Source organism: Dendrobates tinctorius, unplaced genomic scaffold (assembly GCF_039654945.1).
Source record: "Dendrobates tinctorius isolate UK_male_01 unplaced genomic scaffold, ASM3965494v1 ptg000016l, whole genome shotgun sequence".
Taxonomy (NCBI): domain Eukaryota; kingdom Metazoa; phylum Chordata; class Amphibia; order Anura; family Dendrobatidae; genus Dendrobates; species Dendrobates tinctorius.
In genome coordinates this window covers 34,623,085-34,642,092 of record NW_027361684.1, presented here as the reverse complement: position 1 = coordinate 34,642,092, position 19,008 = coordinate 34,623,085, and the positions used below count along the sequence as shown (strand labels likewise).

General features: G+C 43.6%; 1 protein-coding gene across 1 annotated transcript in view; it reads left to right on the top strand.

Moving 5' to 3' along the window:
- The window catches only part of RILP (Rab interacting lysosomal protein), a 54,684-nt gene that overhangs the window by 18,053 nt on the left and 17,623 nt on the right, over nucleotides 1–19,008 (top strand). The window contains exons 2-3 of the mRNA XM_073565663.1: nucleotides 15,085–15,208; nucleotides 15,790–15,911. Coding sequence (XP_073421764.1) covers nucleotides 15,085–15,208; nucleotides 15,790–15,911 — 246 coding nt within the window. The remainder of the gene's footprint in view (nucleotides 1–15,084; nucleotides 15,209–15,789; nucleotides 15,912–19,008) is intronic.

The window sequence follows — 19,008 nt, the reverse complement described above, 5'->3', positions numbered from 1 at the left end:
CTCCGACTCCTAAAATATATAATAAATTGGGTACAGTAATTCAATGCAGGATGTGCTGAATATTTTTTCATAGGAGTTTGGGAAAGTTATGAAATGTCCTATAAATGGCTGTTATATTCCTGATCTAAGGCTACATTCACACACAGCGTTTTTCCTGTGTTTTTTGAGGATACGTTTTTCAGCTGCAAAAGCTGATCATCTTTTTAAAAAACTGCATCACCTGAAAGGTTTTTGAGCTCATAGATAATGTTTTCAATAGCAAAAGCAGATTAGAAATCTGCTCTATCTATCCATTTATCCATATCTGTCTATCCATATCGTATCTGTACCAAAAAGAATGAAAACCGGGTAGTACACCAATATATATACTGTTCTATATAAATATCTTGATTATTGGATCATAAAAATGATTAAATGTCTGAGGTTCACATTGTACTACAATAAATTTTTCACTTAAATATAAGCAATATGTGTGGGAGTTGGAGTTGGAGTCGGAGTCGGTGTAAGGGAAATTGAGGAGTCGGAGTCGCAGGTTTGGCTTACCGACTCCACAGCCCTGCCTTTCCCCTCCCTATATCTCTGAACTAATCTCCCAATATCTTCCCTCACGTAATCTTCGATCCTCCCAAGGCCTCCTACTCTCCTCCACACTTATTCGTTCCTCCACACTTATTCGTTCCTCCACACAACCGCCTCCAAGATTTCTCCCGAATATCCCCTATCTTATGGAATTCCATGCCTCAACACGTCCGATTACACAGGTCAACGAAAAAAATTTTTTTTTCTGGTGTCCAAAATATTTTAATGAATTTGGGGTATTTTTGGGGTGCTGATTCTGAATATGTCATCAGTTTTGCCAGATTGGCTCAAGTTTTTGAGATTTTTGGTATCTTATTTATAGCACTTGTTGGTAAATGCGACGCATCATCTCATTAATTTCTTTGGATTAGTACTTGAACTGAGCAGTTCTCAATATAGTTTTGTGTTAATTAGTGTTCTAAAAGTTTGTTCATAGCTTGATTTTTGCACTAACTTTATGTTGTTGTCTGTTTTCCAGTGAAAAGCATGAACTCATCATGAAGAAGTTGTCTTAACGATCCAGACTCATTCTGTTACATTTGTGGTGAATATACACTGCCAAAACATAGAAGAAACATAACAGACTTCGTAAAAAAAGTGTATTTTGCCTATTTTGGGGTTATGCTTGGGGACCAAGACAAGTTTTGGGCACCACACATAGTGTGCAAAGCATGTATCGAATTATTACGAAAATGGAGCAAAGGACAAAGAAAAAGCTTCAAATTTGGTGTTCCAATGGTGTGGAGAGAGCCAAAAAATCATCATGATGACTGTTATTTCTGTGCAGTGCAAGTGCAAGGATTCAATAAGCATAAGAAACGAAAATGGGAGTAACATGGAATCTGCAAGAAGGCCTGTCCCTCATTGTGAAGATGTGCCTGTACCTGTGTTTACCATAAATAACAGTCATCATGATGATTTTTTGGCTCTCTCCACACCATTGGAACACCAAATTTGAAGCTTTTTCTTTGTCCTTTGCTCCATTTTCGTAATAATTCGATACATGCTTTGCACACTATGTGTGGTGCCCAAAACTTGTCTTGGTCCCCAAGCATAACCCCAAAATAGGCAAAATACACTTTTTTTACGAAGTCTGTTATGTTTCTTCTATGTTTTGGCAGTGTGTATTCACCACAAATGTAACAGAATGAGTCTGGATCGTTAAGACAACTTCTTCTTGATGAGTTCATGCTTTTCACTGGAAAACAGACAACAACATAAAGTTAGTGCAAAAATCAAGCTATGAACAAACTTTTAGAACACTAATTAACACAAAACTATATTGAGAACTGCTCAGTTCAAGTACTAATCCAAAGAAATTAATGAGATGATGCGTCGCATTTACCAACAAGTGCTATAAATAAGATACCAAAAATCTCAAAAACTTGAGCCAATCTGGCAAAACTGATGACATATTCAGAATCAGCACCCCAAAAATACCCTAAATTCGATGAAATATCTTTGGCACCAAAAATGCTGTTGACCAGTGTTATCCACCACCCTCGGATCCTTCAAACGGAACCCGAAAACCCATCTTTTCAGGAAAGCTTACAGCCTGCAATAACCATTCTGCCGCCTCACCACCGCCCGAGCCGCCGCCTCAAAACCGCCCGAGCTGCTGCACCCCCAACCTTCTGTCTCTTCCCCACTATCCCATAGAATGTAAGTCCGCAAGGACAGGGTCCTCTCCCCTCTGTGCCAGTTTGTCATTGTAAATTTGTTTACTGTTAACGATATTTATAGCTTTGTATGTAACCCCCCTTCTCATGTACAGCACCATGGAATTAATGGCGCTATATAAATAATAATAATAATAATATATAGAAAGGAGTTGGAGGGGAATAGATTATACAGTTAAACCTACTTGCACCTTCCAATGTCTGTGATTAGGAGATGATCTTCTGCCACCCAGGCATTCACACACTGTAGGTGCTGTATGTCTGTGAGCATGTATATACTATACTATACAGTGCTCTACAGAAATGAAAAGTAAGATTTTAATAATTATCTCACTGAACACATGAATGATTTCCAAAATTTTGACAAGACTGAGTTTCATAGTTTTTTAAAAATATAACATGAAAGTAAGATTAATAATAGAATTTTCATTACAAAATCTTCAGTTTTACTCAAATGAGTGATGCTCGACTTCTCGCTGAAGAATTCCCCATCAGTGTTTCGGCTGGGTTCAGATCAGGAAACGTACTTCGCCATTGAATCATTTTCACCTTGTTCAGAAATGCAACAGATGTGTGTTTTGGATAATTTTCATATTGGAAAAATGCACGTCTACCAAAAGCACGGAGTGATGGTGTGTGTATATATATATATATATATATATATATATATATATATATATATATATATATATACAGTGCCTACAAGTAGTATTCAACCCCCTGCAGATTTAGCAGGTTTGATAAGATGCAAATAAGTTAGAGCCTTCAAACTTCACACAAGAGCAGGATTTATTAACAGATGCATAAATCTTACAAAGCAAAAAGTTATGTTGCTCAGTTAAATTTTAATAAATTTTAAACATAAAAGTGTGGGTCAATTATTATTCAACCCCTAGGTTTAATATTTTGTGGAATAACCCTTGTTTGCAATTACAGCTAATAATCGTCTTTTATAAGACCTGATCAGGCCGGCACAGGTCTCTGGGGTTATCTTGGCCCACTCCTCCATGCAGATCTTCTCCAAGTTATCTAGGTTCTTTGGGTGTCTCATGTGGACTTTAATCTTGAGCTCCTTCCACAAGTTTTCAATTGGGTTAAGGTCAGGAGACTGACTAGGCCACTCCAACACCTTGATTTTTTCCCTCTTGAACCAGGCCTTGGTTTTCTTGGCTGTGTGCTTTGGGTCGTTGTCTTGTTGGAAGATGAAATGACGACCCATCTTAAGATCCTTGATGGAGGAGCGGAGGTTCTTGGCTAAAATCTCCAGGTAGGCCGTGCTATCCATCTTCCCATGGATGCGGACCAGATGGCCAGGCCCCTTGGCTGAGAAACAGCCCCACAGCATGATGCTGCCACCACCATGCTTGACTGTAGGGATGGTATTCTTGGGGACGTATGCAGTGCCATCCAGTCTCCAAACGTCACGTGTGTGGTTGGCACCAAAGATCTCGATCTTGGTCTCATCAGACCAGAGAACCTTGAACCAGTCTGTCTCAGAGTCCTCCAAGTGATCATGAGCAAACTGTAGACGAGCCTTGACATGACGCTTTGAAAGTAAAGGTACCTTACGGGCTCGTCTGGAACAGAGACCATTGCGGTGGAGTACGTTACTTATGGTATTGACTGAAACCAATGTCCCCACTGCCATGAGATCTTCCCGGAGCTCCTTCCTTGTTATCCTTGGGTTAGCCTTGACTCTTCGGACAAGCCTGGCCTCGGCACGGGAGGAAACTTTCAAAGGCTGTCCAGGCCGTGGAAGGCTAACAGTAGTTCCATAAGCCTTCCACTTCCAGATGATGCTCCCAAGAGTGGAGACAGGTAGGCCCAACTCCTTGGAAAGGGTTTTGTACCCCTTGCCAGCCTTGTGACCCTCCACGATCTTGTCTCTGATGGCCTTGGAATGCTCCTTTGTCTTTCCCATGTTGACCATGTATGAGTGCTGTTCACAAGTTCGGGGAGGGTCTTACATAGTCAGAAAAGGCTGGAAAAAGAGATAATTAATCCAAACATGTGAAGCTCATTGTTCTTTGTGCCTGAAATACTTCTTAATACTTTAGGGGAACCAAACAGAATTCTGGTGGTTTGAGGGGTTGAATAATAAATGACCCTCTGAATAAACTTTTCACAATTTAAAAAAAAATTAAACAAAGAAATAACATTCTTTTTTGCTGCAGTGCATTTCACACTTCCAGGCTGATCTACAGTCCAAATGTCACAATGCCAAGTTAATTCCGAATGTGTAAACCTGCTAAATCTGCAGGGGGTTGAATACTACTTGTAGACACTGTATATATGTACACCTATGAATTTATGATACACCATAAGTGAAATGTAGCTCCCCCAACCTCAGCAGCACTTATGCAGCCCAACATAAAGACTCGGCCACCACCATGTTTCACTGCAGCCACTAGGCATTTAGAAAAATGCATGGGGAACTACATTTCGTTGATGGTGTCATTAATTGACAAGTGTACTTTTTCAACATGACCGTGATCCACATCTAAGGCCACTGTTGCATTTCTAAAGAACAGGGTGAAAGTGATTCAGTGGCCAAGTGTCTCCTGATCCGAACACCTACGAGGAATTCTGGAGAGACAAGTTGAGCATCACTCTCCATTCACCATCCAGGCTCTAAAAGAGATCTTTCTTGGAAAAAGTTATATTTTGCAATTTGTCGACAACTTAACCCTCCGTCAGGAACAATGGATCTGACAGGCGCAGCTCTTCTACTTTCATTTCTCTCTTCTCACCAGATTTTCAGAAAACCCCCTCCCTCTAGATAGTCTCCTGGCTCTAGCTGCTGTGTGAAACCTGATACCACAGTTGGTCTGCAGAGCTTCAGGAAGGAAGATATATCTGTGCTGGCTTCTCAGGCTCATTGGTCCCGAACACATCACACTTTATAAGTTTGGTATGTAATGTTTTTAGTCATTACTATTGTTTATTTAGCTTGTTTTATGAATGGATAGAGAAAGGTTTGTGGATATTTCATATAAATAAGGCAGATTTTCTTACAAATGAAAGTGTACTTCTCAGGAGTTTTGAAATTTGTGTATATCAAAGTTATTACTTTTATGTTGAGTAAATGGGTTTGTTTTGCACCTGATAATGTGTAGTCTCTTTCATTACATCCCTATGAAGGTCTCTGATCACTGAAATTGAGAAAATTAGATATTCTAGGCATTTTTCTAGCCTGCGCTTGACAGACACATTGTTCCATTACGAGTTAGTGCAAATATTGTTCCTGACGGAGGGTTAATTCATTTATTTTTGTATCCGCTAATTTAAATAAAAGTGAAGATTTGGGAATGAAAGTTATATTCGTATACTTGCTTTCATGTTATGGGTTAAAAAAATGTTCTATGAAACTGTCTTGTCAAAACTTTGGAAATTGCGTTCCGTAAGATATTAATCTCACTTTTCAAAGAATGGGTACTCATTTATGCCAATTGCTGTATGTTTATAGCCTGCTTCAGCAGAGGTGGGCAATAGTTTTCTAAAAGTGCTACATGAAACCCTGCAATAATTATTATTTGTTTTTATATTGGTGTCACTTAATATTGGGCAGAAATAAGTTTGTTGAGCAGCAGCTACTGCTAATACATGTTACGATAAGGCTTCTGCTCCTGTTATTCAGACTTAATAAATATAAAAAATTGACAGTGCTAGATATTTGATATTTACTATTTAATGGCACCCTTTAAAATGAATTAACAACTTTTCAAGTCTACCAGCAGTAGAACCGTAGCGAGTCCCCTGCTTGGGATCATAGGTAGGAGCGGCTCTAGTTATCATGTCTGTGCTGCCTTTGCCTTTTTTTTAGCGTGAGCACACAGAAAAACTGCTACCTGGAAATTGTCAGTAACCTTCTATTGACAACATGTTTTTCTTTTTGTTTGCGTGTTTCTATTTATCCTTCTGTAAAGAAAGCTTAATCCTTGAATAATAGAAAGTTACTCAATGTTTCCTGAAATCTCTGCTTGAATCCAGGCAGTGGAAACAATGTGGGTTACATTATTACATTGTTCTCAATGTCAAGCAGCAGCAGCAAAAGCAAACAAGATTTTAGGGTGTAGAAAAAGTGAGACAAAATTCTCCGCAATCCCAACGTATTGGTATCCTTTTATAAATAACTTGTTGAAACGATGGCTATGGAGGCTAGCTGAGCAGGGTATGACATGGTAAATGACAGCACCCACATATTATTGAGCACTTAGAATTGAATAGAAATGATGGTTTCACGGATGTCACTGTTGTAAAGAGCCTTTCCGTAATGGATATTGTTTATTAAGGGTGTTCTCATGATAATATGCCTGGAAGCCCAGAGAAGTGGATGTACTTAGAAAGTACATCAAGTGTTTTTTTTTTTTTTCCCAAAATAAATCTCATAAGGCGGCAGCCGCCTGACTGGCTGCACTCAGTAGTACTTTCACCAAGGACTTGCTGCTCACGTTGGCAATGTATAAAAGTAAAAATTGCCACAAGTGACTGGAAATCAAGGTGTCGCCCACTGGCCAATGATTGCCAGAATGCAAAGTATGGAATGAATGAATTTCTTAAAACATCTATTTTCTCAAGTTTACATATTCTCTCCTCTTTTGTCTATATCAGACTTGGATAAAGTGCGACCCTCTGGCCACATCCAGCTCTTTGGACGTTCCTGTCTGGCCCACGGACCAGGACAGCCATAGGGCTGCAAGCTGTGGAATAGCACAGCAAGCAGCTGCCCTGTAGTGGATGCAGTGGTAGAGGAGGGAGCTGTCGGCTCTCGGCCTCACTATTCAGCCTGTGTGTCAGTGCAGCAGGCATGATGATATCACAAGATTGTCCTTGCTGTGCAGAACCTCCATTCACACATTGCACAGAGCAGTGCATTGGGGAGTACGGTTAGGTGAGTAGATTTCTTTTTTTTTTTTTTTTTTTTTTTTTTTTTTAAATTTTGAATTGTCAGTCTGTTCTTGGAGGAAACGGAACATCATGCTGTGGAGGTTCATCATAGGCTGAGGGGGCCATCATATTGTGTGTGGGGGGAGCTGAGAGGCCTTCATACTGTGTGTGGGTAAGGCATGAGGGGGCTATCATACTGTGTATGTGTGTTTGAGTAGACACTTTTGTGACACTGTTTTGTCATACTGTTTGTGTGTGTGTGTGTGTGTGTGTGTGTATAGGGGGCTGTGGGGACCATCACAGTGTGTGTGGGGAGAAGGGAGCTGTGGGAACCATCACAGTGTGTGTGGGGAGAAGGGAGCTGTGGGGACCATCATAGTGTGTGTGTGTGTGTGTGTATAGGGGAGCTGTGGGGACCATCATAGTGTGTGGGGAGAGGGGATCTGCCAGGACCATCATAGTGTGTGTATGGGGGAGCTGCTGGGACCATCATGGTGTGTGTAGGAGAAGGGAGCTGTGGGGACCATCATAGTGTGTGTGTGGGGAGAGGGGAGCTGTGGGGACCATCATAGTGTGTGTGTGTGTGTGTGGGGAGAGGGTAGCTGTGGGGACCATCATAGTGTGTGTGTGGGGAGAGGGGAGCTGTGGGGACCATCATAGAGTGTGTGTGTGGGGAGAGGGGAGCTGTGGGGACCATCATAGTGTGTGTGAGGAGAGGGGAGCTGTGGGGACCATCATAGTGTGTGGGGAGAGGGGATCTGCTGGGACCATCATAGTGTGTGTATGTATGGGGGAGCTGTGGGGACCATCATACTGTGTGGGGAGAGGGGATCTGCTGGGACCATCATAGTGTGTGTGTGTGTATAGGGGAGCTGTGGGGACCATCATACTGTGTGGGGAGAGGGGATCTGCTGGGACCATCATAGTGTGTGTGTCTATAGGGGAGCTGTGGGGACCATCATAATGTGTGAGGAGAGGGGATCTGCCGGGACCATCATAGAGTGTGTGTGTGTGTGTGTGTGTGTGTATGGGAGAGCTGTGGGGACCATCATACTGTGTGGGGAGAGGGGATCTGCTGGGACCATCATAATGTGTGTGTGTCTATAGGGGAGCTGTGGGGACCATCATAATGTGTGAGGAGAGGGGATCTGCCGGGACCATCATAGAGTGTGTGTGTGTGTGTGTGTGTGTGTGTGTGGGAGAGCTGTGGGGACCATCAGTGTGTGTATGTGGGGACCATCATAGTGTGTGGGGAGAGGGGAGCTACTAGGACCATCATAGCGTGTGTGTGGGGAGAGGGGAGCTACTGGGACCATCATAGTGTGTGTGGGGAGAGGGGAGCTTTGTGGGCCATCACATTGTGTGTGGGGACCATCATAGTGTGTGTGGGGAGAGGGGATCTGTGGGGACCATCATAGTGTGTGTGTGTGTGTGGAGAGGGGATCTGCTGGGACCATCATAGTGTGTGTGTGTGTGTCTATAGGGGAGCTGTGGGGACCATCATAGTGTGTGGGGAGAGGGGACCTGCCGGGACCATTATAGTGTGTGTATGGGGGAGCTGTGGGGACCATTATAGTGTGTGGGGAAAGAGGAGCTGTGGGGACCATCATAGCGTGAGGGGAGCTGCTGGGACCATCATAGCGTGGGTGTGTGTGTGTTTATAGGGGAGCTGTGGGGACCATCATAGTGTGTGTGTGTGTGGCGGAAGACTGAGGGGGCCTTCATTTTGTGTATGTGTTGGGAAGCGTGGGATCCACCATACAGAGTATGTATATGTGGGTATGGTGGGGGGGATTGCCAGGTCTATCGTGTGTGCGTGTCTGGCTGTGGGGTCCATCATACAGAGTGTGCATGTGGAGAGGTGTAGGGGAGAGCGTTTTTTCAGGATACAAAAGCTGAATAACAAGAGCAGTATGATTTTAATGTGTCTCCCCCCTGACCTAATGAATAGCAGTACATTTTATAGGCTTGATTTGCGGCTACAGATAAGAATACAGGTTACAGTACGCCGCCGTATCATAACATGTATTTAGCTGTAGAAGCTAATCACTACACTTAATTTTGCTCATTATTAGGAGATACAAATCAATATAATGGCGTAGACATAAGTACGACCAGTTGGTTGGGTCATCCACAACAGCCACTGTGTCTCATGTGGAAAATTAGTTGCCCACCCTTGATCTCTAGTGAAGAGAGGAGAAAGAAGGAAGAATGAAAAATGTGTTTCTGAAACCTCTATCTGAGTAAGAGAAATGTTGGGGAAAGCCCACCCTCCTCACCTCACCTCATTTATTTAAATGATTTCCACTGGGGATTTTCTTTGCAAGAAACATGTGATGTGATTGTAAGATGTTCCTCAAATTAGGTTGCATGAAAGCACATTCACCTGTTGCGCTGCGTTATTCTGTGTGGGAGTGATGGTCCTGCTGGCAGATCGTGGTCCTAAGCTCAGAAGGGTGTCTGCTGCCAGCATGATGGCAGATGGCATAGAGGTCATGGAGATTGCTTGTGTACGTTCATGGTTTCTTTCCCCAGTCAAAAAACCCATACTAGGTGGTGGAACCTGAACAGTTTAAAGAGCATAACATATTGTTTCCTGCTGTTTGTACACTAGCCCTTTCTGCAATCCGGCTGTCTGATGAAGGTGCACTTAAAGGAACCTGTCACGTTGTCCATGTAGTCTGATCTGTGGACAGCATGGTATAGAGAATGAGAAGATGAAAAGAATGATATATAGGTTTTTTTTGGAAAAGATTCATATCTTGTATTTTATTCATTGTCACAAAGGAGGAAGAAAAAGACCCGGTTTTCAATGCTGACCACACAAGGACAGAAATATTCTTCATATCTTTATTGTGCCGACGGGTTTCGTGGCAGATCTGCCACTTCCTCAGGGCCAAAGAATTACAGTATCTGATTACAGCAGTGGTTTTATACAAAACCTTCATGACATCACAAGACGAGACAAGCCATGTTTCAGATATCCTTTAGAGATATTGTCTATGCGAGTTCATCCTCTAAAGGATATCTGAAACATGGCTTGTCTCGACATTGTTTTGAAAAACACGGGATACCATTATGCTATCACACATTGAAAAACCCGGTCTTTTTCTTCCTCCTTTGTGACATTGGCATCTACGGGAGTCTGCAGCAACCACTGGTTCCTTCACATTCTTCAAGGGGTTGTGACTGTTCACAACCTGTAAAGATGAGTGCACTAACCGTGTATTGTCACCCAAAAATCACTTTTATCGCCCTATGTTCGCTCTCTTTCCTTAATTTCGTATTTTAGTCATTGAAATATGCGTGTGTATGAGTCCGGTGGGCGGTCTGGCTCGGTGGGCGCTCAGTGATTGACATCTATCTCTGTATGCACAGTCATGGAACTGCTCCTCCTGCTCCATAACATTCGGCCTGCAGATCTGATACCATTTTTAACATTTTCCCGTAATGGCTGAAGCATTACAGTAACTGAATCCTGTATTGTAGATAAAATAATACATCACTAAGGATCTATCAAGAGTGATCTTATTTCTTCGTTATCGAGGATCTGAACAATGACTGGTTGCATTGGCGTGTTAGTTATCTGAGTGCTGCCGTGTAACAACCCTGTGTGGTCATCACGTGACGCTCTTATTTTATCTACTGGATGTAAGCAATAAAGGTTTGTACAGGATGAGAGGAAGCCGAATCACTGAGTCACTGGTTACAGAGAATATATTATATAGTTATATACATTGAGTAAGATTTATCTGATGATGACACTTGTGTTTAATTCACACGTTAAGTACTTGATGCATTTTTTTTTTTGTAACCAAACCAGAAGCATTTCCTAGTGCCAGCAGAGCGAATGAGATTCCTGAAGTCTCCTTCACACATTGCTTATTTTTTATCCTTGTAGATTTGATGCCGTCTCAGATCTGCACCATGTCAATTCTTTCAGAGTTTTTGCAGCATTATTCATCTATTCCAATGAATGGGGGGAAAAAGCAAGTAAAAGATGCGCTAAAAAAAGTGTGTATTTTTTTGCAGCATTTTTTCCTGCCAATACATTAGTATTTGCAGCAGATTTTTCTGCTGCAAATACTGAATAGGGCCATACCCTATTTCTAGGCTCTCTCTTTATAAGGCCCCATTTACACATACGTTTTTCTCGTACATGTGCCGTCAGTACTTTTAATGATTAGTATACAGACACATCATAGCCTGTGACCATTTTTTCACTTTTATTTTTTGCAGAAAAAAGTTGTAGTCATGATCGAGTTTGGTCCACTTTGCATTGATTCATCGCTATGAATGCACAGCACATGGAATGTAGTATGTGTGCTGCCTGTTATAAATGTGAACATGTTTGTTCTGCTTTCTAGACCTTATTATAAAATATATACAAATATTTTAGTCTGACTTTCCACTGTAAAGCAGATCTCACGAGTAGCTGCTTGCAATATCCTTCATAATTGTGCTTCTATCTTTGGCCCTACTAATGGGCGTCTGGTTGCAAATACTTAGTGTCCCCCTCCCCCTCGTATCCCACAGTGTACAGCAATCGTCACATTTTACTGTTCTTTATTTTTCTTCCTTTATCACAGTTTCACTTTCCTTTTTCTTCATATGCATTCAAGTGAACAAATATATATTGTGGAGGCAGCATGAAAGTTCAATATTTGTTAAGGGCCCTTTACAGGAGCAAAGATCGTTCAGACAATCACTCTTCCCCATCATTAGATAAATAGCAACATATACATAAAATATATTTATGTACCCAGTTTTATGCAAAAGTTTAACTCGATTGTGAAAAATATACTGCAAAAGTAAGTATGCTTTAAAGATAGTAGTGTTACTTGTCTACTTCTATTTCACAACATGCAAAGTGAATGAGCAAAAGAGAAATCTAAATCACATCAATATTTGGTGTGCACAGTTTTTTGAAGAAACTCTGCAGGGAGGTTGTTCCAAACAACTTGCAGAACTAACCACAGATCTTCAGTAGATGGAGGCTTGTGCAAGCCATTCTTTCTCCTCATGTTATCCCAGAAAGACTTGATGTTGACGTCGGGGCTCTATAGGGGTCATGTCATCACTTCTAGGACTCCTTGTTCTTTATGCTGAAGATTGTTTTAAAAGACTGACTGCATGTTTGGGGTCATTGTCTAGCAGCGGATTACATTTGGAGCCAATCTGACACCTCCCTGATGGGATTGTATGATGGATAAGATAAGTATCTTACTGTATTTCTCAATATTGAGGACACTCCTGTTCCTGACCAAATCCACAACTCCATTTGCTGAAATTCAGCTTCAAACTTGCAAGTACTCTCCAATGTTGCCCATAGACACTTATTATTGTACCGCTTTCCAGACCTTGTCAAGTTTTGACTCATCAGTCCAAAGCACCTGCTGCCATTTTTCTGCAGTTTAGCTCTTTTGATTTTGTGCATAGTTGAGTTGCTTGACCTTGTTTCCATGTCGAAAGAGTGGGGGGTTTTGCCACAATTTTACCATGAAGACCACTTCTGGCCAGACGTCTGTGAACAGTAGATGGATCTAGCTGGGTCCCACTCTTTGCTGCCAGTTCTGAGCTGATGGCACCGCAGGACATCTTGTGATTTCCAGTCAATGTGTCTTTCATCTTCTGTAGTAAGTTTCCTTGGCTGACCACTGCTTCCATTGTCCTCAATGTTGCCCATTTCTTGTCCTCAATGCTTAGAAATACAGGCAGATACTAATCCATCATGCAATGCCATCAGAGAGGCGCCTGTCTGTGTGTTTACTTGGGTTTGTCCTGCTGCAGAATAGGTTTAGAATCGGTGTAATGAAGAACTGTTATCAGTGTTAAGAAGAACAAAAAGTCCTGGAAGTGATGGTATGGTCCCCCAGATACCTGATCTCAGAGTGTGTGTGGACTTACAACAAGACACAGAAATATTTGCACATATCTACTGTATATACTAGAGTATAAGCCGCGTTTTTAAGAACATTTTTAGTGTGCTGAAAACTCCCCCCATGGCTTATACACAAGTCATTGTCCCAGAAAGCCGGAGGGGGAGCGGCGAAGCAGCGGGTCACTGAGAAAGGAGCCGGTGGCTGTGGCTAAAGCCTGTGCCCTCTGCTAAAGAGAAATGAATATTTATTACTCTTATAGCGTGAACAGTGACAGCTGCAGCCTCTGGCTTCCAGAAGACATCATACTCGCTCTCCTGCGTACCTTCGTAGCATCTCGTTGGTGCCGGCTTCCAGCAGCTCTTCCTGAGCCCATTAATCACGTGGCACCGCTCATTAAGGCAATGGATATGCACGCGTCTCCACTCCCTTAGGCGCCAACGAGATGCTGCGAGGGCACAATGGATGGTGAGGATGTTGTGGGGTTTTTTTTCTTTTTTTTTGTATTAGGAAGCATGCATACCAGGACAGAACGGGAGAGCCACGCATACCATCACCGCGAAGGGGGGAGTCACGCATACCAGGACAGCGACGGAGGGAAGCCACGCATACCAGGACAGCGACCGGGGGGGAGCCACGCATGCCAAGACAGCGACCGGGGGAAGCCACGCATGCCAGGACAGCGACGGGGGGAAGCCACGCATACCAGGAGTGCGACGGGGGGAAGCCACGCATACCAGGAGTGCGACGGGGGGAAGCCACGCATACCAGGAGTGCGACGGGGGGAAGCCACGCATACCAGGAGTGCGACGGGGGGAAGCCACGCATACCAGGAGTGCGACGGGGGGAAGCCACGCATACCAGGAGTGCGACGGGGGGAAGCCACGCATACCAGGAGTGCGACGGAGGGAAGCCACGCATACCAGGAGTGCGACGGAGGGAAGCCACGCATACCAGGAGTGCGACGGAGGGAAGCCACGCATACCAGGAGTGCGACGGAGGGAAGCCACGCATACCAGGAGTGCGACGGAGGGAAGCCACGCATACCAGGAGTGCGACGGAGGGAAGCCACGCATACCAGGAGTGCGACGGAGGGAAGCCACGCATACCAGGAGTGCGACGGAGGGAAGCCACGCATACCAGGAGTGCGACGGAGGGAAGCCACGCATACCAGGAGTGCGAAGGAGGGAAGCCACGCATACCAGGAGTGCGACGGAGGGAAGCCACGCATACCAGGAGTGCGACGGAGGGAAGCCACGCATACCAGGGCGGCGACGGAGGGAAGCCACGCATACCAGGACGGCGACGGGAGGGAGCCACGCATACCATGACGGCGACGGGAGGGAGCCACGCATAAGCTTACCCAGTTTTTCGTGGCAAAATTGGGGGCCTCAGCTTATACTCGGGTCGGCTTATACTTGAGTATACACGGTATATGTGCTGAAGATCTTTGCATCTCCAAGATTTTAGGAACAACCTCCCTGCTGAGTTCCTTCAAAAACTATGTGCAAATGTATCTAGAAGAATTGTGGATCCTGGTTTATACTCCGAGCAGCACGTGCCTAGCATTGAATTGTGCTTTCTCTACTGAAAATACTGTTCCATAACTTCTATATAACTTTCACTTGAGATTCATTTGATAAAATCTTGCATTTTATAGCATGTTAGAATTTAACGATTTTCAGTTGCTTCATGTAAAAATTTAGTTTGATACACACAGTATTACTAAGCTGTTGTGGTCATATATTGTATATATTTGTAATATATAAATATTTTTTTTTTCATATTGTTGCAGTTGGCTATACAGGATATTATCCTGCCTAAAATCACTTGCTGCACAATATATCCTCGCCTTTAATAAATGTCATAATTAATAATGTTATATGCTTCACAAGGCAGTGGGTTTAATAATGGTTTCAGAAGTTGCTTCTGCTTACACATTGCCATCTTTTCTGTAGAATTTGCAGTATATGTGGATGGGTATCTGCCACATACTGAGAATAAACGATGAGACTTAATCTGTAAACTTGTGATTTTGTTCCTCTGTATTTTTAACACAGGATCTGGAGCAGAAACTTCTTGAAGCTCAAAGAAAAGAACTCGACCTCCAGAACCAGCTTTCCCAGCTTACAGAAGAGAACCAGAAATTATTGGGACAACTGACCGAGACAAAGTCCCAGGGAGGTGAGGGCAGATTATTAACTCCGATATTGCCTATTCTACAATAAACCCCCATTTACGATATATTTGGTTTATTGAAAATGACAAAGGTTGATTCCAATAGGAGATGTCACAATGTGTAATCCAATTCATGAAACTAGAAGGAGCGATACATAGGTGTATGGTGATGGTTGTGGATCAGAAGGGGAAACATGGGCAGACAAAAAAACGCCGTATAGCAGACCTGAAAGGTGGTGGCCGCATCTCGTATGGGTCAAACCTGGTGACAGGTTCCCTTTTAAGGTCAAACTTTATCAGTATGTGATCTCCTTTTATGTTAAACCTGAGATTGGTGATCCACTTGGGGTCCAAGGGGCAGCACATATGACACTGCAGCATGTTTCCTGCCCCTCTTTCAGAATCACCAGTGCATCTATAATAGCAATAGGAGCATATGTAGCTAGTGCACATTTATACCTTCACCATACATATATCTGACCGGCATTCACAACTAGGATCTGTAAGCATCTGCACATTTTTTTTATTGTCCATAAATATTAGATATTTTGTGTAGATTGAATAATAATGTGTGTTTCCTTACTAAGAATGTGCAGCAAGGGAAGAGCGAGATCTGATGCTGAAGTTAAAGGTAGTTGTTGACAGACAGAGGGACGAAATCAGATCCTTGACACATGAGATCCAGCAGAAGAACAAGGACAGCGAAGCGGTAAGAGCCAAAAAAACAGTTCTTTCATCTTCCCATTATTGACCAATTTGTGGGTGTGCTCCATTACGGGAGAGCCAACGCCATGGCTAATTATTTTCTGTTAGCTTTGTAGTGATCTTCCGACGCGGTGAATCAGTGACACCAGTCATCCTGCACACTTCTTTCTAATAAGCGCACACGTTTGTCATAGTGTATACTTGCTTATGCAAATCATGGCGCGCTGTGACATTTAGGGTCGGGTTAAATGCAGTGACAAAAATCTCATTAGAGATCACAGGACCGCTCAGCCAAGCGTTCCTGTGTATGGCGGAGATGGGGGAGAGCTGTCGACCAAATGATCGTTCAGCTGACGGTTATCTAATGTGTATGTCCGGCTTTAGACTTGCTGTACATGTTGAGGATGGGGTAAAGCTGATAAATCATTAATGGAGAAGAATCTGAGTGTTATTGTAGATCATAGACTATGCTAGAGCACGCAGTGCCAGTGAGCTGCTTCTAAGGTATTAGCACTCATGGGCAGGATTGATCTGTAAAGATTACTTTGGGATTAGGAGACAGGATCAGGCCAGAGACAGGATCATTGAAATGACTTAAGGCCCTGTTTCACATAGCGAAATCGCTAGTGAGATCACTGATGCGTCACCGATTTTGTGACGCGCCAGCGATCTCGCCTAATGTGACACAGCAGCGACCGCCCCCCCGCTGGATATCGCTGATTGTGCTCGAATGTCCTGGGCCGTTTTTTCATCGTTGGCGTCCCGCTGGCCAGCATGCATCGCTGTGTTTGACAACGATGAGCGACCTCGTTGGCGACACAGAACTCAGGGATGCAGGCTGGAATCGTTCAGAATAGCTGCTGTGTGACAGCGCACCAGCGATCCTTACCAGGTCGCATCGTTGTGGGGATCACTGGTGTGTCGTTGAAGAGATGTGCCTGTTTGGCAGCTTACTAGCGACCATGCAGGCGATGCACCAGCGATCCCTACCAGGTCGTATCGTTGTCGGGATCACTGGTGCGTCGCTATGTGAAACGGGACTCTTAGTGTTGCATGATCTTTACAAAATATGACATCAACTCCAAAATCTTAGTGCTTCCTAGGCTGGAGGACCATCGCAAAGAATCCAACTTGGACTAAAGGGGTTGTCCTCTACTCAAAGTTGGATTCTTTGAGATGGTCTCAACATATTTTTTGTGTAGGGAATAACCAAGATTGAGTTGGGTTCGAAGTAATCCCACAATCTTATTGCGGCGTGTGTCCCCAGCCTGTTTCTTCTTGGTAAAATAACACCTATACTCTACTCCAAGCCATAGCTTTTCCAGCGATGACAGCACTGGCTCTCCCGGAGATTGCGTGACGTTATGTCACACAATCTCTGTGGCAAATCTGCGCTGGCTTCACTTTGCTCTCCTATAGACGAATTACATACGTGAGATTGATGAGGGGATGTATGTAATTTGTTCATAGGATGGGAAAGTAAAGCCAGCGCTGTTTGTCTTTAGGGATCATGTGACATAATGTCAGGCGATTTCGCCATGAGAGCCAGCGCTTGAACGGTGCCGGCACCGGAGGGGAGTGTAGGTGTTATTTTATTTGGGGATACAGTCAGATTTAGAAGCGGTTGTCTGAGCAGTAGACAATCTCTTTAAATATATGTCAGTGTGTAGCTCTTGCATCAGTGGCTTCAGGGAAGAAGGCGGCTACAATCTCCAACTGTGAAGATACTCATCATATCAACCAAACAGAGACTTTGCCATTTCTATGCTTTTTCTGTAGAGCGACAGACACAAGATCTCGTTTTCTGATGGGAAAGCCACAATGAAAAATTCCCTTCGATAAAAATGGAATTTACGTAAATCTTTGTGTTGATCTACTTTCAAAGGCAGAAATACAAGTCACGCTACCAAACACCAAAAAGCAACACAACTCAGTATAGCTGGAGACAGTAAGGTGGACTGGATCACAGCCAAATTGTCTTCATTGCTGGAAGGAGATAAACATTACAAGCAGGGAATATCATCTCACCTGGGCAGATTCCAGTCTTCTATACGTCACACGCAGCAGACATTTCCCAGAATGCAGGTCGCTATTTCAGAAATGCACAAAAAATTCTTTCTGCAAACAAAATCTTCTTTTCCATGGTTCAGGATGATATGGCATGGTTACCGTAACCCATAAATCCCTTCCATATCTGTCTGGCTGTGGTCAAGACACTGACAGGAGACCTATTCATTGACCATTGTTCTTACATTTTTGTTTGTGTGTTTTGGAGGAGCGGACGCCATGTCTGACCAGTGCAATGAAAGTTCTGGATAGAAATTTCATAAAAAAAAAAAAATCCAGTGCTGAATAGACAGACTACATCTACATTCTTATGAAAGGATCCTTTTAAGTAGTTATTTATCAGCAGGCGCATGCAAACAACGGGCCGTGGGAATCAGAGACCGTCATCTGCATTCCAAACACATAGCGTTTCAGAGAAAAACATTAAAAGTGTGGCTGGGGACAAGGCGACTAGGCCAAGAGGTGTGCCCCCTGCTGGCTTCTCCCCGCCCGCCCCACCAGACTGACTGGTATCTCGCCGTGTGTGTGCATATAGTTAGATGCCAATAAGTCTGCCTGAGTGGGCAGGGAGAAGCCAGCAGGGGACACACCTCTTGGATTAGTCACCTAGTCCCCCAGCCGCACTTTTAGGCCGGGATCACACATGTGAGAAGCACGGCAGAGTCTCGCATGTTAATACTCGGCACTGCTGTCGGCACTCGGGAGCGGAGCGTGCGGCTCCATGTATTGTTATGCTGCCGCACGCTCCGATCCTAATACAGGCGGCAGTGCTGGGTATTAACATGCGAGACTCTGCCGTGTTTTTCACGTGTGATCCCGGCCCTAATGTTTTTCTCTGAAATGCCGCAGTGTTTCAGAGTAAAATGTAGATGTTTGTAATGCAAGATCCGGTGTCTGATTCGTAGTGCCTGAGGTTTGGGCAGCATGAAGCATCCGACAGGTTCCCCATAAATGGGGTTTCTGAATTGTAAAACCGATTTTTAAATCTGACTTGGAATTGCTACAGAATGCTTGTGTAATGCTGTGAGACCCAG